The 24521-nt window shown below is 42.6% G+C and overlaps 1 protein-coding gene across 2 annotated transcripts in view; it reads left to right on the top strand.

Annotated features, from left to right (window-relative positions):
* col5a1 (procollagen, type V, alpha 1) overlaps nt 1-24521 on the top strand; it is a 78774-nt gene that overhangs the window by 8058 nt on the left and 46195 nt on the right. For both annotated transcript variants that reach the window (XM_058617733.1, XM_058617732.1), the window contains exons 2-4: nt 8523-8690; nt 14391-14604; nt 15608-15770. In XM_058617733.1, coding sequence (XP_058473716.1) covers nt 8523-8690; nt 14391-14604; nt 15608-15770 — 545 coding nt within the window. The remainder of the gene's footprint in view (nt 1-8522; nt 8691-14390; nt 14605-15607; nt 15771-24521) is intronic.

Here is a 24521-nt window from a genome sequence, read left to right on the forward strand (position 1 = left end):
AGTAGCGTCGCTGTAGCATCATGTCAAAGGTGTGCATTGAGAGGTGCACTGTGGAATCTTGACTCAGTTTTTCCATCTCGGTCTGCGGCGGACGGCAGACAGCGATTTATCTTCTCCGCCATGAGCTGCAGCACGGAGACAGTGAAGTAAACCATCTGGTTTTCCCCCTGTTAAAGCAATAAGAGTTGGACTTAACCACCGAGGCAAACTCACAGAAGAGAGGCTGTGGTCAGAATAACTCTCTGTTCTCTGGATCAGCTTTCAGACCCAAGTGTCTGGGTTCCTATGTATGAGACAGACACTTTATCTGCAGATTGTGGGTGCATTTTTCCTGAGGCTGTCTGCTTGTCTTTTTTTTTTTTTTTTTTGCTGTTTCCTGTTGTTTTGTGATTAGAAGCAGGGGTTAGTCTTGAATATGTAATGATGCACATCAGTATGAGCTGGTAGCAAGGAAATGAAGGCGTATCGAGCGTATAAACAGAAAGATCTTCCACTGCCTCCCTGCTGTATTCATGTGACTCTCAGGATGAGGTCACTGGGTCAGTGTCCTAAAAAGTCTGGATTAAAGTTGGCCAATAAGAAATTTCCTCAGAGCTGCTAGCATTCAAACTGCATCCAATAATTCCAACAAAGCTGCTGACAATGAAATGATACAGGCTACCAGGCCATGTACATTGTACATTGTACATGTTGGTGCAGTGTTTCTGTGGAAAGTGCAGAGGAGACAGTGTAGCTATTGACTCTCTTTTAATTAAACTGCAGCGTTGAGGTGTTTGGGATTGCTTGCCATCTTGCTACCCGACGTCCTCGTCAGGTCTGCGCTTGCATTAGTTTACTCATGTGTTGTACGTGTGCAGTAACTTGTGTTTTCTCTCACGATCTCCATGTCGTGTATATAATGTGTTAAATCTAGCAGGAGTAATACCTGCAGTATGATTCCCACGTCGGGTCACATGTGAGGCACGTGAAGGTCACCGTCGATGGGTGTATTTCTTCGTTTTTGTGTTTGCTCATTGACGCTTTTGTGTTTTTTTGCTTTTGTTGTTTTTAATGCAGCTGCAACCGTTTCACTTCCATGTGACAAAAGTTACAGTTGTTTTAGGCCTTGTGTTCCGACTCAAGTGGCTTTCCACCTCAGCTAAACAATTTCTCTTTAAAAAAAAACCTTGCTAAACAATGAGATGTAGCCATACTACATGTTAATGAAGAGTAATACCAATATAAAGTTTCTTTCTGCCTTTTATCACTTATGAATTCAGCTTTTAAAAGGCAGAACTCTTGCTTCTTCTTTTGAATCTTTCATAGACTTGCTTTAATGTAGTTTAAAACGGGGCTTTTTTTTGCTGCTCTATTCACATCAAGGTTGCAGTAAAGAGTTGACTTTCTATAAGAGAATCAGGTGAAAAAAACCACACAAAAAAAAACCCTTTTATACTCTTCCTGTCTATGATGCGCTCCAGGAGGGGGAAGTCTCTCATTGGACATTCTTGTATTTAGCTGCGCTGGTTTCCAGGAGAAGCAGGGTCCTCTTTATAGCCGCTAATTACTTCTTGTCCTCAGCACCAGGTCAAGCATGTGCCGGGAGAGTCAGGCCTCACTTCAGGAAGGGCCAGAGGACAGGGGGCAGTGAAAGAGGGAAGAATGTTAATCCCCGCCCCCCATGAAAATGTCCAAATTCACTTAGTGCGGCACCCTTCCGTCTGTCAAATGAAATGGTGCCGTGTGGAAGAAGCAAGTGTTGTTACAGGCAGAGTGTGTGTGTATATGCATGTGTGCATTTGTGGAATTGAAGAATAGATGAATAGGTTCGAGGGGAAAGGGATCCACCACAGCCTCGGCACTGAGCCAAGAGCAGGATTATGAATCTGGCACTCAAGCTACTGTTTAGAGAAAGAGAGAGAAAAGGTAGAAAGACAGTGTAGTGAGGCAGGGGAAGGGAAGGATACTTGTAAAACCACATCATGCCCACTTTTCTCCGCCACAGTGGGACTGTATTATAGTAGGTTTCATCACGTTTTTCTCAAGTAATTCACACTTTTATGAATTCATTATCCTTTACTGTGCTGTAACCTCCTCCATGTCTGGCAAACAAACCTATAAAAAGCTTTAATCAAACTTAACAGCTTCTCCTCAAGCACATCACTTCAAAGATACTGCTCTTTGCTTACTAATTTAAGTCACACTTAAACGTTTTCCACTGTGTACATGACTAAGGAGACTCCTAACAAAGGGAGTAAAAAAGCTTTTACTTGGTGTGGAACAAAGTTTGAGAAACAACAAGATAAGTTATTGTACCAATCTCTGTAGCTTGTATAATCCTGTGATATGTATCTGGACAGGGGAGAGTCTGTAGCCTCTACTGGCATGTGGAATAGTGGCCTAGTGTGTTCGTGGAGTTAATATATGGATGAAATGAGATGAAAGCTTCTAAGGGGACGATAGGGGTCAAAGGATGCTTTGTATTCACAGTATTACTTTTTGTATCACGTTCTGTAACATGAAAGAAGCTTCAGCGCCTGTCGAGGGGGCAGCCGGCGTAATAGCGGTGTGCAAATGTACACAAGACCGTGTCATGTAAACAGTTGCTGTACTGTATGTGGTGGGGAGAACCTGCCTCTGGGATGTGAGGAGCTGTGGTCACCTAGAAATGTATTTTTAGCATCATGTGCCAGGGGTGCTGGTCTCTCCAGGGAGCTGCCATATTAAGTGGGTAAACATCCCGACCGTAACAAGGTGGGACTCAGATCCACACCTGTGGCTTAGGATGTGGTCAGGAGAGCCTCCACTGGAAGTTCGAGTGCCGATGACAGAAATCTATGAATGAAGGTGTGTGAGAGTGTGTCAAAGAGGGAGGAGAGTGGAGTTGCTCATGTTTGTGCTTGTTTTGGTTCCCAGCCGCAAATCAAAACTCCCGTTTTGAGGCCTTGCGATTTGACTTTTTGACCAGCGGCATGTCGGTTTTTGCAACAGGAAGTTCACAGATGACACCTGCACAGACTGCACTCTGTTTTCCTCTCAGTGTGAACATCCATCCATCCATCCATCCATATTCTACCACTTTATCCTCCACATGGGGGTCATGGGGGTGCTGTGCCACTCTCAGCTGCAAATGGGAATATCATTTACAGAAATTGCATCATGTTCTACTGAAGCAGACCTGAAACGAGGGATTTCTGCAACCAGTGGAATCCCCCTCCTACTTCCAGAAGAAAAAAAACACACATTTTTATATATGGTCTATAGGTGCTATTTTCCATAGAGAAAATGCCTCAGCTTTATTGAAAAATAAATTTTAGAATGTGGATTTTCCATCTCCTAGGTGGTCTCCAGAGCGAGAGATCCTCTAATGTGCTTCCCCTTTGCCTTCCTCCTGTTTTCTTGTATTCTGTTAATTGTCCTGTTCCATCTGGGTCACCTCTTGTTAACCCAGGGAGTCGGAAAAAAAACCGTAATGCACCACATTCTGCATTAAGAAAAAGGGAAATTGGATGAACTTGGTAAGAAGAACAGACTGATTGATGGAGGTAAAGAACTGCTAACGGGCACTGAATAAAGGACGTCCTCATGGCAATTGTTTCCTTCCCTTAAAAGTTGCTGCTGTTAATGGGATAAGCTTGTGTCAGTGTGAGTTAGCCAACACAACAATCCTCAGCGGGGGTCGTGAGAGACTTCCCCTCCTTTTTTTTTTTTTCCTCCCCTTTGCAGATGAGTGCAGAGATGGCTGTTATGATGTTGTTATTGTTGTTATGACACTCTTACTGTTATGATGAACTCTAAGCACCCAACAGAACCTTTATGAATCATTTACAACAAACAGAGTGTTGGAATGAAATTACAGTTGTTAACCAGTCGTCTGACTCAACAAATTAGTGTCAAATGACAAATAAATGATTGCTTATACTTATTTATTGTCATGTTGATGATGCAAATTCGTCTGATGGGATAATTTCTTTAACAGTCTGATTAAACCTGATACAATTTGAAGTGTGTATTTGTACCTGTCATGACCAGGTTGTGTAAAACACAGGGCTTGATGAAAGATTGTGTCCATATAAGGTAGTGGAGCGAGTGTGTTTGGTAGTAAGAGGCTACACAAAGATGATTTAAGAGGACATGGAGAAGAGGTGCTATGGCTGGATGGTTGTAACTGTCTGAGGTGGAGTTTGGATTTGAGATGACCACATAAAGCTCCATCATTTAGACTCTTAGTCTCTGTGCTAAACATTCCAGGCCTTCTATGGATTTCTACATCATTTCCAGTGATTGACTGATTGATCGCCCAAGGGATAATGTGCTTCTGGAGGCTGGCAGGTTAGCGGGAGCCGTGATAGTGTCAGAACATATCAGGGAACATTTGTGGTTGTTAAAAAAATGTGCCTTTGGTTGTGAAACATTGTGCTTCTGAAACAGTGAAATGATTTATCTCACACTTGCAACAGTTAGTGAAGTGAAAGATTCTCTTTTTTTTTTTAAGCAAATACATTGCTATTAAAATGCCAAGATGTTCCTGAGCCAGCATCATCTATTAGGGCCAAATTCCAAACGAATCCAGGCGCCTAAATGCCTACAAAAAAAACTTCAAAGGGGTTTGTTGTCAGCAGTTTGCATTTTCTACCACCAGTTTAGCTTTTGTTGCCAGTTTGATGAATGAATAAAAGATCTTCTGTGCTAAAATGTACACGCTGTAATTAAGCAGATGGAAATTATTCTCCCATTCCTGGGTGGTTGTCATGTCTTTTAGCCAAATGTATCTGAAACGCATCATTTTGTTATGTGTAAATGATGATGTATAATCATTTGACACTGTGTTTCTCCTGAAAAAGTCGCTGCGCTTCAGTTGCTCTGTCTTCATGTTCTATCGGGTGTAAATAATAAACATCTATGTAACTTTTCAGAAGTTTATTGTAGTCATATGGGCTCCTGAACGCCTCACAGCACCCAAAGGTTCATATGATGTCTCTGATGAACAGCTTCTTCTTCAGTGCGTCTGTTGTTGGAGATTCTTTTGCATTTTGCTGTCATTATGCTCACATTTCTCTCCTCTGTCTTCTGGTTTACCATGTATCCTAAGCTACGTACACAACAATATTTTATAGCAATAAAAAAGTAAATAAATGACCTTTTCTATGACCCTGAGTGGGTCTTGTCAGTTGCAACAAGGATACCATCCGTTAATGCAAAGTGTTGCTGAGCCTCGCTGTCAGGGAAAGTTCCACCTCATCAGTCAAAGAAAAAGAAATCGCCGCCCTTACTCACGCCATTTTTTTCACGTCTAACTATGGATTGAGAGCATTTCTGAAAGGGTTATACGCTCATTTTGGCTTAACCTTTCGTTGACAGGATGACAGCTTGTTGAGAGCAATAAGAGATCTATGAGTGTTATAAATCTCTTTGAAGCCAATGATTGACATCAGCCACAAGCTAAACCTTGGTGAAGATATTAGCAGCTGTGCTGCTGATGGCAAGGAAACTAGTTAGGGCCAGAGCGGCGGCATCTCTCTTGCTGCTCCAGCCAACAAGCACAGATGTTCGAGAGGAAATAGTCTTCCAAGCTCTAAAGAACTTAGAAGATTAAGCAAATAAAATGTTCAGTTCAACTAGTGTTCAGACCATCATCTATATCAGAAATAGAAATAAAAACACACCCTAGGACCCAGGATTTCTGACAAACTCATTAAGTCAAAGTCTGTCATCACAGTGAATGATGGATGTTTTTTGGCTGGTGGGTGAGTTTCGGCCTGTCTCTTCATTATGAACCGACGACAGACAAAGCTGTCTCTTTGTTAAGACGTTCACTTGCTCAGATGCTCTGCCACTCTGTGGTATGCGCATCATGGAATATGAATGTTGTTACCCGTTTCGCACACTCGAACCGACGGACTCTGCGGCTTTGGGGAAGAGTTGGGTGTGGTGTGTGCATGGAGTGCCCCCCCCCCCCCCCCCCCCCGTGTTATAGTCCGCAGGGTTCCACATAAAGACACTTCCTGCATGATATATAGGAAAGAAGCAGAAAGGGTGAGAAGAGATGAGAACATCCTGTGCAGGAAAACACCACTTATCACTTTTATCTCACAAAATATCACCCCTCATAGTTTCCACACACATATTTCACACCGCTGTCTATAGCGTCAGGTAATTTAGTGTCTGATGTCAGTGCTGCAAATGCATGCATTACTGATTATGTTTTAGATACTGCCTATCAACAATAATACTTATACTACTCTTTAATTTGGTGGAATAGTGTACCTATTACCTCCTCACCAGAGACCAGGGTCTTCTGTTTGAACCAGTACTATAGTATCACTATTTGACACATAAATGAGAAGTACTTAAAGTGATGTCAGCCTCATCTTCAGTAATGATGGACTCCTTCTCATCCGCTTTGAATGGAGACCTGCATTTTATTCTGGGGTGATTTCAGGAAATGTTTATGTACCGGTATATGTGTAAGTGTTTCATGGGTGTGCATGTGTTACTACATTTACTCAACTGTGACTAACTTTTAAATTTAACTACAAGAGCCAAAACCTCCCACACGGTTCTTGTAGTGGTTAGACTTTGCAGCAAGAAGACCCCCGGTGTTGCAACCCGGTCTGAACCAGGGCCTTTCTGCATAGAGTTTGCATGTTCTCCCCATGTGTGCATGGGTTTTCTCCAGGTTCTCCGGTTTCCCCCCATGGTCCAAGAACATACAGATTTGGGGATTAGGCAAATTGGACACTCTAAATTGACCCTAGGTGTGAGTGTGAGAGTGCATGGTTGTTTGTCTCTATTTGGCCCTGTGATGGACTGGCAACCTGTCCAGGGTGTACCCCACCTTTGGCCCTATGTCAGCTGATATTGACACCATCGATCCTCATGTGGAGGATAAAGCAGTAGAAGATGGATGGAGCCCAAACCTCTTTGCACTTATCCACTATGATGGCTGGAGTAAAAGCCAGTGCAATGCCCAAAAGTAATTGCCTGACGCCTACTGCTTTGACATCATTGTGGGACAGCTGGGAAACAGACAATGCTTTCAAACTTCAGGGTTCAACGGTTGTGAAGCTGAGTTAGAAAAAATACAACTCAATATTGATCGTGGCACCATTTTTCCAGATGCTTATTTGATACAGTACTGGATAATGGAATACATGCAAAGCACAGAAAGGCTTTTATCCACCGTGGCTGCACAGCTGTCATGAAACACGAGCAGCAGAACCAGCATTTTACACAGAGCTCTGTTTAAGAATGTTGATTTTTTTAATTGACTTGTGCTGCACGTGAGTCAGTGTAATGGCATCCAGCTGGAGGTTGTTGCAGGGCAACGCAGAACGTACAAACACTCTTCTTTCACTCTGCCGAGTTGCCTGTCTGCCATTCCCAGCAGCCCCTTCACTCCCAGATGGATGGCCCTGTTGAATAATTTTTTTTTCTGAACTTTTTGTGTGGTCTTTGTTGCCCGACATTAACCCTGCTTTACCTGTGTGGGTCTGTGTGTGAGCTTTCAAACTTCGACTATGGGATACATTTGATGCTCGACATTCTTCACAGCAATGCACAAAAAAAAAAAATGCATCTCAGACAAAACCGCTGCATGCTTGCTTTGGTCTTTTGTTTTATTCCCTGAATTCCTGTGCCATAAAGTCCTTCTGTTATCTGGTTTGCTCGTTCACTTTAGTGTTTACCCTCCTCTAAAACATTCTGACAGCCCCCCTCCCTGTGTGGCTGTCCCTAAAGACATGACCTAGTGTCCCTTTCTGGATGTTAATGTGTGTCATTGTGTAGCTTGCATCTGGCTGCAGGAAAAGCTGTTTGTCCTGGGTGGTTTTGGCATGTGAGGGTGCGGTGCAGGGTCAAACCCCATGTCACATTGTTCTGAACCAGTATACTTCTGTGGTGGCCTGGTGACAGCCGGGACGGACGGCCTGAGAGTGTGCTAATTGCACGCTTGTGGCCAAAAGGAGGCGGCGGTAGATTTAGCATTGCAGGGGAAATGATGGACGGATTGGTTTTTCGCTGCAGCTGAAACCCATGATCATGGTGATCTATAAATGGGCACATCTCTGTTCAGTGCCCAAGAGGATGAGGAAAAAAAGGTTCCCTCTGAAAAACAACAGTCAAATCGGAGTATTTTAGTGCATCTGAATCAGCAAAAGACGGAAAAAAGAGAGAATAAATCTGCAGTAAATCTTTACGAGTTGTCTCAAGAATATTTATATATGGACTAAAAAGAGAAAAGTGTTGGATTCGTGTCACCAGAAATTCACATTATGATGGAGTCACATTTGGAATATGTGCGTGATGATTTTGGAAGTGATGCTGGTGTTATATTGCTGATATGTGTTACCATATTCTTTTGGAATGTTTGCCTCAGGGGTTTGCACAAAAGAATGTTGACTTTGATTGGTCACTCGATCCGTTATTTAGCTTAGCTGTGAATACTTGTCCAATTATCTTTTGGTGTTGTGCAACGTGTGCTGTATCAATATAAATAAAATCTAACACCCTTTGTTTGTTTTTTGTCTCTTTTTACGTTGTAGCGGAACCAGAAGACCTCTTGAAGATTTTAGATTTTCACAGTTTACCTGAGGGTGTTACAAAAACAACGGGTTTCTGCTCACATAGACGGTCGACACAAGGACCTGACGTGGCTTACAGAGTATCCAAAGATGCCCAGCTCAGCGCTCCAACCAAACAGCTGTATCCAGGTGAGTTTGCCATGACACACACACACACACACACACACACACTCTTCCTCTTTGTAGTAATACCTTCATCTCCGTTTATCCCTCAAAGCATCTCTTTGTGATTATTATCTTTGGACATGAAACAAAACATCTCAAAAGCCTTAAAGCCATTCAAATTCAAATCCAATTTTAATTTTTTTTTTTTCTTTCCATACTGCACTCGTAGTCAAAGACTGCAGATGTTGTGGCTTCTCTCTTAGATCCTTAACTTATCATTGTCCTCCTGCTACACAGAGAGCTTTGCCATCTGGTCAGCTTTATGACCTTATGCGCCACATCATAGCAAAGTAGGAGTAAAAAAGTTTAAGCATGTCTGGAGAGCAAACTGTACTTTTTCCTCTCACATAGTCTGCTCTTGTCCTTCTCCTCGTCCCGGTAGAGGTTTTTTGGCTCCTATAACTTCATTATTTATGTCAACTGTACCTTTAGTTTATGGGACTTCAGGCCCTACTCGTGCATGTGTTTTATCTTTCAACTCCCTGTTTATCCCTCACGTAAACATACGCAGCATGTCTAAATATTTGACTGTGAGCCCTTTTACTGTAAAGATGTCAGAAATGCGCGGACACTTAGTTAGTCCTTAGTCACACACAATTAAATGCTGAAAGACACAGAAAAGGCATGATAATGCATGGTGATTCCTTTTGCTGAAAACACAGTGGATGCATACAAATCTCAGCCCTGTAATATTTGATTCAGTAGGAGGAGCTAGACAGTGGAAAAGCAGTGAAAATAGGGGTGGTAGAGGGGAGGGAAGTCTGGGGTTCTACTTTCGCCTCATTGTATTGCGCTGACGTGGCTTTGGGTTACTGCTCTATGGTGAGCTGCAGTAGTACTTTCCGCTCTCTCATCCCTCTCTGACAATCTTTCCTCGCTTCTCTCTCTCCCTCCTGCTCCGCCTCCTCCTCCTCTTTATTTTCCCTCAAGCGCCATCATTTTCCCTCTGTCATTTCTTCTACACTGCTGCTACCTCGCAGTGTTCTTCCACTTTGTATTTCATCTTAACTGCCCGCCGAGACACACGCGGCCCGTTCTTTGTGTTCTTTTTCTTTCCTCGGTACGAAAAAAAAAACCAAAAATAAAATCAAAACCATATTTTATGTGACCCAGACAACCAAGTTCTAAAATATAGATTGGCTTCTCTGCAGCTGGAAAACACAGGAAAGCAACAGAAGAGAACATTGATGTGGTCTCCATGCAGAAAAAGAGGGAGAAATAATAACCGTTCCTGTGAGCTAAGCTTGGCAGCCCCAGTCATGGTCCTCTCAAATGCTGCACTGGCCTTAGTGGACCTTTGATCCATATCATGGTTCTGCTTTGGGGCTTAGAGCAGAGCCACAGGGCTCCTGCAGCCTGCGTGTCCTATCATGCTCTCCAATCAAAGAAATACTCTCCACTTTGAAGCTCTCTGTATCAGCAGAGCTCATGAGAGTCTCTGTACAGAAGCACATTCTATAATTACACACATGCTCCTGTGGATCATCCAAAATAACAGTGTGCATAAAAGAAAACCAACTTCTCAACAGGCACCACGGACTCTTGAGGTGCAAACAGAATAACTAGTGGCTTGAAGGCCTTAAAAGCCAGTGTCAGTGATGTGATGCCTTCATACTCAACACTCGGTGAATATACAGCTAATATATTCCAGAAGGCAGCTAAACTTGTGAGATCATTTTATCCAACCCCCCTCCTTAACTTAGTTTGCCACTGATTTATGACTTTGGCCCAAAGCCTGGAGGTCCAGTTCGCCTAAATTTTCAACGCAACATCCTGCATCCCGAAGGTACAAATTAAATGAGAGCCCACATAAGAAAACAAAGGTCATGTACACTAGCTCATTCTGCCATGACTCTCGCGTTGGTAATAAAAGCCACAGTAGCTCTGATTGAGAACACACTGGCCTGTGACCCCCACAACCACAGACAGTCTGTGATGATGTGTTGGAAAAGAACAAGTTCAGACATGCAATCATTAGGCAAACATGTGGAAGGGATGATTCATTTGAAACTATGGAGGCACTGAAAACACAAGAGTCCCTTTCTTACCTTCATTATGTGGATGGGGAGGGAAGACACAGGAAAATGGAGCAGTCTAACAGACATGTTAGAACTTTTATTCCATGTACTTCACATATCTTATCTATCTATCTATCTATCTCTTGAATGTGAATATGCAAATTCAAATGGCCACACAGTTGTGAGTTTTCTTCACCACCTGCCCTTGGTGTCACGCACAACAACTAGTTTATTGCACAGATAGTACAATAACTCACAGCCTCTGTGTTCTATAATCTGGACTGCTGTAGCGAGATGGCCCTGGTCATTTGAGTAGATGTTTCCACTTCTGCAAGCAGTGGAACTCAAAGAGCTGAGCTAAAACCTCACGCTGTTAAATCGCTCATATTGCATGCTGACATGGCTCAGGAGTGATATAGTCCTTAGGGAATTGTATTTATTATATTATATCACTAGTTTAATTTTAACTAGTAGCTTGAAGAACTTAGTTAATTATCATTGAGAAATTCTGCATGATATGCATTCACATTATCACAGCTCATGTTGATAACACTAACTTTTAAATGTGAGGATGAGCCAGCAGACGTACAAGCAGAAGTGTAAGTTTCCCACTCTTTGGACCAAAATCGTACTTATTCTCCAGACTGTCAAACGACATGAGATTTTATTTTGGCATGTCTGCTCCATCAGAGCCTGTTGCACTCTGGGTCACCCTCCTACATGCAGTGCACATCCATCTTCCTCTACGTCCTTTGTCCACGTTTCTGTTGCTTTTGCACTGGCAGGTACACTTTCGCTGCAGCAGTGTGCAATTCCGCTGGAATGTTGTTTCTCGTCTTATACAGGCGGAGGGATTTGGACACAGTGATGACTGAATGACCAATTGCACAACACAAACCTTTCTACCCCATTTAGCTGCTTGCGTGCACACTGACAGATAGTAGCCTGGGAAACCGTCCCTCCCTCTCTTTCTCACCGACTTTCAAGGTGTTCTTTGACACTTACTAGAAAAGAGTAACCAAGGTGTACGTCAAATACCCGTGTGGACATTAAGAGTGGGTGGCAAACCATTCTCTCTGTCTTCTTGAACTTATAAGACTTTTTTTCCATCAAAGTATATATATTTTGATGTTTTCGTCTGAAGTAAAATAAAAATGATGGAGTGTGTCTATTCGACTGGTCGAGATGTTTGGGCTTGAGTCCCTGACTTTCCCAGACCTCTTCAGTCTGATGCTGATAGAGTTGCTGCCAGTGTAAACTACCAGCCTTTTCAGTCCAGACACACACACACACACACACACACACACATACACTAAATGAAGAATGAGTTATCTCTCATCTGGTGGCCTAAGTAGCAGCCTGAGAGACACATTCCAGAGAAACCTGAGCTTTTCTGAATGACCCTCCTCTGTCGCAATGTAATAAGGTCCTGAGGAGAGAGTGAGGAGTAAAAGTGCACACATTTAGTCTTTCACTTTCCCTCTTTTTTTCATATATATATGTATATATATATATATATATATGTATATATATATATATATATATATATTTATGTATATATATATATATATATTCGTGAACATCTGGACCATACCACCATACCACTTCCTTTGTGTCCGATACCAAACTCGAGTATTTACCGATATTAGTCCGATACAGTCATTTTAGACCGTTTATGAACTACGGAGCTGTTAATAACACATCTTGTGCCGAGTCATTTCAAACACATCATTCTACAACAGTGTAACAAATATTGTTTTCCCAAAAAGAAGAATAAAAAGCCCAAGCATGACTCAGCTAAAGGGCTTTTGCTGATTTGTATTTACATGTTATATTTGTAAGTGCACATATAGGATTTTGCATTTCCCATCCCAAGTTATAATCATTAGTTGCACACTGACATTAATGATTGTACGACATTTTTTATCAGCAGTGCTCAACAATCCGACACCAACTGCTTAATAAATGCTCCCCCCCCCACTCTTTCTTCTTCTTCCTCTGTGGCATGGAGTCCCTGTTGCCCCTCAGCTGACCCTTGAACCACGCAAACAGCCGCTTTTGAGCCAAAACTGAGTCATTTTCTTTGCACCAGACATGGCTCACGTTCAACCGGAGGTAGTGACAAACGCTCGCTCATCTGGTTTCTGGTCGACGATCCTTCCCACTTTTCTTCCATGAAAGGCTCTTTCACATTCTTCCTGCTACAGTTATCATGTGTCCGCCATCCATCGGAAGGATCTTCTGTCTCATCTCTCGCTTTTTTTATGTTGAATCTCTGCCGTTCTCGGCCTTCCACTGTCTCCCCCGGAGCATCTGTCCATGAAAACGATGCTTTTTCATACGATGCCAAGCTAAATTCCTGAGGACGTAAGGCATGTGGTTCTCTCGGCATGTGGTTCGATGCCTGGCATTAATGAAGGGATGATAGCGAAGGCAGGAAGGCAAACAGGCAACCAGATGCTGACTCAGTGAAAGACAACAAGCAAAAGAATAAGTAAATGGATAATAGTGGCAAATTTCTGTTTTTCTTTTCCCATCTTGACTTTTCCACTTTCTCTTCCCAACCTCAGGTTTCCACACCACATTCCCTTTGATTTGTCTTTTTCCCCCCATAGTTTCTGATTGGCCACCTCGTCACACCAGTTTTTTTTTTGCATTTTCCACCCCTAAAGCAGAGTTAGGGGGTTAGCTTCTGCATGAGGTGCTACAAAACCACTGTAGCCACAGACTCTGCCCTTCTTTTTCCGGCTGTCTGGAAATCTGCTCTGCATAAGCCCAGAAACAGCTACCGGAGTCCTTATTGCTTATGTTAAACATAATCCAGGTTTCCAAGAATAGAGATTGGCATATAATCAAGATTGCCTCTGTTTTTTTTTAAACAATCTAAAAGACCAGAAAGCTGTGCTTGACTCAAGTGGAGTGTGACCTCTACATTAGCGAGCAACAGTCTGCTTGGAAAGTTGGAAAGATCTGTTCTCATACTGGGGTCCTGAGAACACCCCACGAACGGAGTCTGTCTGGCACATGTGCCACACACACTTCAGCAAAATGGAGGAAATAATTGAAGCTGCATAGTGGAACCATGCAGACGGAAGAACACGTCCGTTTCTGCAACTTTTATGCTTTTGAATACAAAATTATTTATGGTATTGACATTTCCACAAGTATGTGTCTTTAATTATTTCCCCTTTATAAAGACTGGACTTTGATTTCCACTTTTCCAACTCTGTGTCTGTTAGATCGATCAGCTGTGGTTGAAGAGAGAAATGGAGAGGAAGGGTTTGAAGGATCGTTCAACTAAGTCTCTCCGGATCACATGCTTTTGTCATTATACTTCTTTAATCCTGCTGGAAAAACTCCCACTTTGGACTTCTGTGTCTAACTTCCTCTTTGTGGCTTTTATCATTGGTCGGAATTATCATTGTTTCTATTAGCAGTAAAAATAATACAACTTTTTTTTTATTCCCTCTTGACACTGAAGAGCTCTCCGTCTCCTAAAAATATCATGACATCCTGAACACAAATATTTTAGTGGTATTTCTTTCCTTGTCCTCTCTTTCCTCTCACAATGATGGATTGTTACTACTACTTATTTTGCTCCAAAACATGTCTCGCTCTCTGTCCAATCCACCTTCCCTCCTGCCAGGTGATGTGTTCCCAGAGGATTTTTCCATCTTGGCCACAGTGAAGCCAAAGAAGGGCAGCCAGTCCTTCCTGTTGTCCGTGTACAACGAACAGGGCATCCAGCAGCTCGGACTGGAAGTGGGACGGTCTCCAGTGTTCCTCTACGAGGACAGCACAGGCAAACCCAGCCCAGAGGACTACCCCCTGTTCAGAGGAGTCAACCTAGCTGATGGAAAGTAGGTTTCACCATCAATGAAACGTGTCCCGGTTTATTGAATGACATGTGTCCTACTCTGCTACACTAGGTGGCGATATGTCCTCTTTATTTGTAAAGGCAGTTCCCATTTAGCCGACGGCAAGTTATCAAACTATTCCGAGTCTTCCTACCATCCATGAACTTGAAAAAAATGTAATTCTTAGACCATAAACGCTGACTTTACGTCAGTCCAACAAATATATCGTCCTGAATTTTGCTATGTTTATTCTTTTGTGTACCGTCCTGTGTATTATTATTCTTATGATAGTATTATTTCCTGGCCAAAGCCAGGAGGGCAGCTGTGCAGAGCACTCAGGTCATCTCAATCCCAATAGCATTAGGAGCGTTAGTCACAGTTTTTTCCTAAAATACTGATTGATAATGGAGTATCAGAATGTGTTGCTTTGGTCACTTCCCCTCTAATCAGAGTCTATGTGCTAGGCTTTAATGAAGAGATCAGTGCTGGGGTTCAACTGTGATATTGTGCATTAGATGACCGGAGTTTGTGTCGGAGCTCTTATTTTGAAATCTACAAACATTTGCAAATAGAAAATGACTGATATTTTATGTCCTTCTTATCTATATACTATGACAATTTAAATTAAAGTCATTAATAACTGTTAGAAACAATTCATATCTCATTGCATTAGAGTATAGACGTTATTCATTCGATGTGCTAACGCTCCATATTGTCTTAAATGCATTACACAGGCATTATTGTACTGAGGCTTTATTTAAAAGGTTATATCGCAAATCAAATCACTTTGTATGTCAGAAAAAGTGCACGCAGTCAAACGTGTTACCTAAATCGCTCACCCCGAGTATGTGTGTGTATCAAGTTGTTGAATTTAAAATGAGAGTCTTTCACCCCAGAAGAAATAAGGACGGGCTGAATTTGAAGCCAAACACAAAAGTTAGCTGTGTGCTAAGTGGGTAGCATGTAACCTAGTACGTGTGTGAATTAACCTCACCTCCCTCTCTAGGTGGCATCGAGTGGCCATCAGTGTGCACAAGCAGACCATCACCCTCATTCTGGACTGTAAAAAGAAGACCACCCAGAAGCTGCTCCGAAGCCCCGACCCCATCATCGATACCAAAGGAATTATAGTATTTGGAACTAGAATACTTGATGAAGAAGTCTTTGAGGTAGGCACTGTACTCTTGATCTATTTCTTGCTCTTGGTTTTGTTCTATGGGTGTAGGTAGGCCTGCTGAGAGGCATTCTTGTCAGCTATATTCACCAGTAATTCCATTTAGCTGTGTCCATATGCCCCTCTATATGAACCTGATCTTGAACCAATGTGGTAAAAGTGAATTATTATTTTTATCTCCCCTTACTGTACCGCAGATGCTGTTTTCCTTCAGACCAACAGGACTTTGATTCAAAACTTTAAAGAAAATGAGATTAAAGTGAACAAAATTACTAATTTCAACAGATTATGACATATGGCTGTGGTGCAGATGATGGTGGTCTCAAATCTCCATTCTCCACGTCATGGTGGGCACAGAATACAGATTGTGGCAGTGGCCACATCTTTCATAGATGTGTAGATTCCCCAACCTCTGCCACCCACTTGTGCGCACGCAAAAAATTACAAATCAAATTTAATTTAAGGTGCAAGATATTCCGCATCGTCCACAAAAAGAACTTCATGTTTCTGGTGTTCTGGTCTTTTTTCTCCCATCTGCGCTGCATTTGTTTGCTGCTCGACTCGGCATCTGTTGTTGCTGTTTTAAAGTTTGGCCTCGTTGTGGCTAAAACCTATTAGTAAAACCGTTATATTTCTATTTGTGGTGTCTGGGATCCCTGCATGAATGGTTGGTGACATTTCTGTTTACAGAGCTTTTTAAGAAGCAGATTTTCTTAGAATAAGGGCTTTTCCCTCTGCCTTTCTTTTCCGTTGTATTTGTTTAAAGGCTTTGTGGAAGGAGATGAAAGATAAATATGACAGGAAGCGTTCTCTGGTTCATTCTTACCTGACATGCATCATAATGTAATATACTTTTTGATTTCACCCAGTTGAAAGAACAAGATTAATTTGGATGCTGCCTGTATAACAACACACACACACACACACACACACACACACACACACAGAATGCTCACAGAGAGGCACAAGGCATAGTGTTGTCTTTGTCCTGTCAGAGTTGTGCTTGTTTAAAGGGGGATTAGTCTGTGAGGCTGAGGCCCTCAATAATAATTAGTAACAGAGGCCGACTGATGTGACTGATGCTGAGCCAGCTGACCTTTCACCTCTCTGCTGTTCAGTGAGAGCAGACATAAAGAACGAAATATGACATCACTCCCCCCACTTCAATCCCCGAAAGTTGATCTGCCAAGCTATAGGGGAGAGGCCTATAAGAAACTCATAACTGTTAATCACAACCTTGCATTGAAGACTGGAGCAGTGTTGGATGATCAAATAATTTAATGAGACATACATACAGATGTTTGTGGCGTGAGTTAGCGTAATCATTTCCCCCCCTACACATAATCACGGGTGCCAAATTCCTCCACCGTTTCTGGTTCGTTCTCGTTTTATTGTCGCTCATAGCGTGCTCGTCATGAGGGTGAGGTGATGGAGGAGTGATTTAAATCTTGTTGACCCATCAGAGCCAACGGTTACTGTGGGAGCAGACGGATATTTTTGCGAGAAAAAGTTTAAAGCCCCCCTGCTGTGAGTCTGCCAGTCGGGAGACAGGACAGGCTCCAGTGCGCGTAGAAAATGGAAAATATGCCACATAGTTTCCAAATTATACTCAGCCTGCACTCCTTTTCTCTCCTCCCCTTACTCCCATCTCCCCCTCTGTAGTTTAGTCTGATCCCGTGTTGACTTTTGCCAGAGTCAGTTACCACCAAGAGGTGGTGAGCATGAACAACACATTTGATTTCACCAGTAGGCCACTTAGTTCAGTTGACTCAGGAGGCTGCAATTTCCAGTCAGGAACTAAAGTGAGACAGGAAAGAAAGAAACCTGATTTCAACCATCAATTAAATTAAAGAGAGACTTTTTTTTTTGACAAAGATTTTTCTAGCATAAAGTGTTGTTTCTTTAAATGAATGAATTTCAGACAAATGTAATCTTTGAATGCTGTGTTTTATCTGTGAGTTTCTCAGCCTGGACCTTTTCTTTACATACAGCATACAGTGAAAAGAGAAGTAAACTTGCTGTAAGCTGAGGTGGTTTGGTTTGTGGTTTGGTTTCTGACATGGTTTGTATGGTCACAGCAAGAGGCATCTGCCCTCTAAGTACCATACTTGTTTTGTTTTTTTTGTCAGTGGTTTGCAAAAGAGATCCGTGGCATGTGCCACCAATGATTTTAGATGTAGTTTAGTGGTGATTATGTGACAAGACAGGTATTTTATCTTGTACCACCACTGCTCATCTGTCCCTTCACAATAACTGCAATGCACTTGATAAAATCAGCCTTTAAAGTTTCAGTGTGTAACATTTAGGAGAGGGTTAATTTGAATATACCACCCAGGTATGTTTGTTTTATCTATAATCCTCTGGTTTTGTAGCTTAAGAATAAGCCTCATTGAAGTACTTTTGGCAAGGGTCGTCCTCTTGTGTCGCCATGTTCTGCAGCAACCGATGGGCAAACAAGCTAGAGTGGGTTGTTTTGAAGTAGAAACTTGAAAGAATGACATCCTCTCTTATATGTGAAAGTCTGTGTAGTTCCCTGACAGCGTTGGGCTCGATAGGGGTGAGCGAATCCTTTGCTTGTAACACTCTGCAGTCTCACCACTAGATGTCACTCATTCTTACCCACGGGATCTTTTAAGAGTCTTTTGGCTTCTTCCAGTGTTGCACTGCAGCATGAGTGTATTTTGTGTGTGGTTTGGTCTCAGAGAAAAACAGGCTCTGTTTAACAAATGCAGAATATGTCTCCTGATTTCTCTATTCACGGTTGCCTCCCAGTGAGTGTGCCAAAAGGAAAAAAAAACAAACCCCTGGAGATAATTCAGTGCCCATCCCTGAGTTCCAAGTAGCACTGAAATAAATGGCTGCGATTTGTCAGAGGGAACACGAACGGGACAAATGCACAACTTGGCCTCACTCAGAGCTAGGTAATTCGCAGGGGACTCCGAGTGAATTGAAGAGGCCAAGCTGGAGCCATGGAAACACAGCGGTTCTTGTCTGGACCTCTATTATCTCAGCTAAAGAGGAGCAAAAAAACGACATTGTCGTGCAGTGATAATGTGAGCAAACACACAATGTAGTCCTTATCTAGTCATATCTACATACTATATACAGTACATTTTGTGTTTTAGAAGAGTTGGTGTGGAGTGGATCAGCAGGAGGTTTTGGTGACGAGAAAAACAAGATGTTCAGGATGGGGGGTGGGGGGTGGGGGGGCGCAGTGGGTTGAAGTAAGGGAGCCAAAAACTTTAGGTCATCCTCTGGAAAGAATGAGGAGCTCTCTTCCCTCTGATGTCATTCTTGGAACAGCACGCATGCCACGTGACATCATCCAGTGGTTTCCTTGGTTGCTGCTGATAGACTGTGATAGATGTGGGTTTTGCATGTGCATGTGTGAGGAAGGTTAATACATATATATATATATACATATATATATATATGTATATATATATACATATATATATATGTATATGTATATATATATATATATTTATATATATACATATATATATATGTATATATATATATATATATATATAGAGAGAGAGAGAGAGAGAGAAGATTTAAGAAAGCTTTATGGGATTCATGAGAAGAAGTGGGAGGTTAGATAAACTGGAGGATTAGAAAATGGAATGAGCGAGGGAATAAAAGCAGTATGATAAGAGGAAGAGGGGCAAAGGGTTGCGAGGCATTTAAGAGGAGCTTGGATGAAGCAAGAGGCTGCAGCCGCAGCCAGGAAAAAGTAGTAAAAACACTGAACACATGAGCTTGATGCTTGTTAATATTGTGATTGCATGATGAGTTTTACACAAACTTTAGCTCTTCCTGCCAGTCCCTCAGCCTCCCCCTTATTTATTGTTCATGTGTTTTGGCCATCTACGGTAAAGACATTCCCCTGATTTACCATCCTAACAGTTGACAAAATGGATGCAGATTTTCCAGAATCTGTTTATTTTGGTGTAGTTTCTGAGGTTTCGGAGGTTCAGGCTTTGACTGGGCCTCTGCTATGTTAGCACACATTTGTCAGAAATTGCCCTGTAAGCAGAAATACCCTACTTACTTAGGCCATTGGTCCTTGAATCCACTAAATCACTACTCATGACCACGCAGACCAGACATTGAAATACATATGGCAAACAACCTTGAAAAGGTTAAAGTACACACTTCACTGTCAGAATCAAACATCCAGCTCTTTCTCCTTATTTTGCTGCAGCGTTTGACTGTACGACTTTTAAGACAAGCTGGTGTTTTCCCACAGATAAGCTGGAGAAGTCAGTGGAGAAGTGATGCATTTGACAATGATTTGTGACCCCCATATGTGCAACTGCAATCTGTCTGGATCTGGAGATATGCAGTGATCCAGATGTATCCAGGCGCATACCGCACTGAAGCATCACTGATTATGTGCTGTTACAAGTGGAGTGAGAGTGTGGCAAACGTAAAACTGCGTCATTCGCAGTGGAATAATGGCCCTAATGTCATTTCTCAATGGCCGTTAAATCTCAAGAGTCTATATAAGTCACCGAATGTGTTGTATCCAAAGTATATAATCTAAAATCCTGCACTATGGCCTTGTATTTGTGCATCATCTTGTCTGAGGTATTGGTCACGCTTCACTGTCAAAGCACACTGCCTCTACTATACATTTCAGTTCCTGGAATGGCGCGTCATCTTCAGTAGCCTCAAGAAGGATGGAGTTTCCACCATGGATAATTAAGAGAATTTCCCTAACTCATGTCAGATGTTTGTCTTTCGCCCCTCTATTCCCTCCGTTACTCCTTCACTGTGTCAGCAAGCCCTGAAGTGTTGCCCTCAGCACCTCAGCAAATGGCCAAGCCAAACACTCAGAAACTACGAGCTGCTCTGGTTTCCACTACCCAGAAATAATGGGAAATGGGAATATGGCTGCTCTGAGTTGCCATAGGTGTGGGATTAAAATCTTATACAGTGGGGAGTGTGATAGGCACTCGGGGGGGAGAAGACCTAGAGAGGGTCCAGAAAAAAAATGGGGTCGTGTTAAAGAGGTGAGGTTGCCGTGTAGTGGCTAAGTGGGGTGGCAGACAGGTTTGTTGCTCTTGGCAGCCGTTGGATTCTGCAACGGTCTGGTGGGGGGAAAGTGCATGTGGGTGAGAAAGTACTTGATGTGTGGTAAAGGTAATTACATATCTGTTGAGTGTAATTCCTCTGGTGGCATGTTTATGCGTGCTCCGCGCAACATCACTGCTCGTATGTAACTCGACAATGCTACGTCTATTCTGTATGTGTGCCCCTGTGCACTTCTGTGTGCGTGTCCGCGCTGATTTATGGCCGCTGTGCAGTGCGCTGACCTCTGCAGCGTGTTGTTTGGTTTCTGTGGTCAGGCTGGAAAACGCCCAGGCACTGCAACTGCGAGTGTTGCCGGTGTGGGCTGGCAGTGGGACCAAGACCTGGCTCAGTGCTCATGGGTGACTGTGTAAACACGTTGTGAGAGTAGTTCACATTAAAATACAGCCAGAGCTCGGACCTCCCAGTATCTTATCCTGCCCTGCAGTGGGGCCCTCCTACCCATTCTCCTCTGCTGACAACTTAAATGAAGGAAAACTCGACATGATCTTTTTAAGCTGCCGCCTTTGTATTGTGCTGAGTTGTAAAAAGTAAACACAGCCACTATCAGCTGTTTCCGGGGATTTAGGGAACAACAAAAAAGTATTGGTTTGTCATGTTTGTTTAATCCTATGCTACCCAAATCCTAAAAAAAAGGTGCAATCAAACAAAGCTTTTGTTGGATTTATTCTACTTAAATATGTGTGGAAGAGAACAAAAAGAAGAGGGAAAGAAGAGAGTGCACAGCATGTGTGTGTTTCATTTTGCACAGCAGTAACACACCAAACATAATGTTGTGATGAGTTTTGAAAATACAGCTCTATACTGCGTTCAGTCCCATGCATCATATCTTTTTAATCAGAGAACAATGAACTCAGTCCACCCTTCATGATTGTGGGTGAGGTTTAGATGGAGACAGATGTTTGAACTCGTGCTCAGTGGAGCACTCTCCTGCCCCCACTTGGACACAAACAGAACATCCAGCAGAGTTTACAGTGTGGGAGCCAAACGGGGTGAGAGTCAACAATGAAATCTGTCGATTTCTGCGTCTGTAATCTTGTTATAAGATGCACTTTTTGTTCCCCCCTCCCGTGCCTTCTATGGTTTCTTTACCGTGAATTATGTGAAGTGAGGTCTTCCTTTGCTGGCAGCCACACTTCTACATAAGGAGAGAATTGGCCAGTAGCGGAGTCATATTTCAGCAGAGTTCAGGGAGATGCTGACAGCAGCAGGCCTGTTATTGTCTGAAAATTCTGCCTTAAGTACCACTGTGTTGTACCACATGATGCTCCACTGTGAAAAAAAAAGTCACCGTATCTTCTGAAGTATAAGAGCTGATTGCTTTTTTTTTTAATGCTCTCCTAAGGGTTTGGATGCAGTTCTGTAATGCTGCACTTTTTGGTCTGCTCTGTTTGGGTGTGGGATTGGTGGTGCTTTTTCTTTCTCCACATGGTGCTGTATATTGATCATATAGTGTATTTTGTGTTGTATATCAGCTTCTGTTGACGGGCCTTTTCGTTTTACTTTTAAGTGTTGGGGTTAACCCGTCATTGGCTGAATCCTTGATGCTGCATTCACCGTGTGGCTCCCCACCATCAAACTATTCTCCTGCCAGAATACTAAATGAGAAATTTGGCATCAGCTTACAGCTGGAGTGCAGTGTAGGAATATTTACAGTTCCCCTTCGGCTTCTATAACATTTGGCACAACAGTCGGGCTGGCGAGGTGCAGTGACAGACAGGAAATCAGAAAGGGGTTTTTGTGGTTGTCACGGTGAGTCAAGACTTTGACAAAGCTTTACTGTGAAGGTGTGACGCTCCTGTGGGAACTAATGCGCCGTGTGACTGCGCACGGAATGGATTTATTTCTGAAGATGGAGGAGAGAAATTAAATCATGAGGGAAAACATCTTTTTTTGATGCAGACTTTTTGCACATTTTAGGATTTTTGGGCATTGTTGTTGGAAAATAAATTTAGGGTGCACATTGCTATTGTCAGGAGGAGCTTAAAGAGGCAATAAACAGTTGCTTTTAAGTGACAACATGAGAGATTTAGAATCCTATGTTAAACTTGAACCATATTAAATGGAAAAGTGCATTATTGTTGGACTTTTTTCTCTCACCATTTGTCAAAACTTAACCAAAAAGTGCATTTTTAAGTTGCTAGAATGCCTCTTAAAGTGTTTTTTTTCCCCTAAATTATCTTTGAATACCCATCTGCATTTGGTTGTTGTGCATTGCTCAGTGCTTGGCTTCACTTTTTACCGCCGAGACCTTTTTAACACAGAATAAAACTTCAGGCGGCTGGAACTGACTGATGCATTTTTGCAACACATCTCAGGTTCCCAATCCAATCCAATTTATGCTCATCTGTTTTCTCCTACACCTTTAGCCAAAGCCATCTGCTTTTTCTGCCTAAATATGACCCATATATCATAAGACTTTTCTGTCTGGGCATGCCTCTGTGCACATGTCACACTTCTTTGAGTTGTTCCCATTTATTCTTATGTGTATGATGAATTGCTTTGTCTTGGTGAAATAAGGAGTTCACTGACTCATGGTCAGGATCCACACCGTCATTCCTGTGGCTACTCTGGGAGTGTGGAGAGGAAAAAAGTAAAGCAAAAGAATGACATGTGAATAGGGAAACGGTTTCCAGAGAGCAAGGCTTGTTTTGTTGTACTCCTTATTTCATGTGAACTCCTTTTAGAACAGTGAATAACCATCATCCCCTCTCAGTGCAGCTGTGACCCACCGTCCTGCCAGGATGAGGGGGACCCACCTGTCAAACTGATACCAAGTCTGTGTCTTTTGACATTTTAATATTTTCTGGGAGCTCAGAGTCCATAGCCGAGTTGTGTAATGGCTACTCCAGGCCTTCTGTCTCACAGGAAGCACTGGGATTTGTTTTACCGCATCCCCCCATAAACCCCAAAAGCCAAGGACAGTGTAGGAAACATCATCTTGTGAGGTGCCTTGTAATGGTTATTAAAGGGCGCCAAATACAGAGTTGTGTGTGGCGTGTTTGAGCGTAGCATTGGGATCGGAGCTCCTCGGTGAACTGTCACTGGTTACACCACAAATGCAATCCATTTCTGTTTGTCAAAAAAAAAAGCTAAAGTTATCCTTGGAGAATTTCAGCTGGAAGGACATGTTGAGCGATTTCAGACTTTTGGCAAGTGGATATAATCAAAAACACTGCATGCTCTGTTCCCAGAGTTGCATGGCTTTGTGAATCTCATCCCCCCCCCCGAAAATATATTTCCTTTCGCCCAGTTGACCCTGTGTTTGACTGATGGGGGATGACATCACCGGATTTGGAAGTGTGATTAGGACATGTTTGCATAGATACAGTACGATACAGCATTTCGGTGCCATGCACATTTTGCTCAGAAACATGTGGCAAGCACCCACACCCAGCTCCCTATGTAGCCCGGGGATCCTTCTGAGCCGTTTCTTTCCCTCCCTTGTTCTCCCCCTGCTCTTCTGTCATTCTCATGAATTTCCATTTCTCTCTCTTTTCTTTCTGTCCCTTTCTTTAAATCCATCACCTCTGCTACCGTTTTGCCTTGCCTGCACCTTGGCTCACTGTGCACACGCACACACACACACCTTTACGTCAGTGACTCAGGTCAGCTATCTTTAACTGCAGGTCTGCTCATGTTCTCCATG

The sequence above is a fragment of the Solea solea genome, chromosome 19 (genome assembly GCF_958295425.1).
Source record: "Solea solea chromosome 19, fSolSol10.1, whole genome shotgun sequence".
NCBI classification, from domain to species: domain Eukaryota; kingdom Metazoa; phylum Chordata; class Actinopteri; order Pleuronectiformes; family Soleidae; genus Solea; species Solea solea.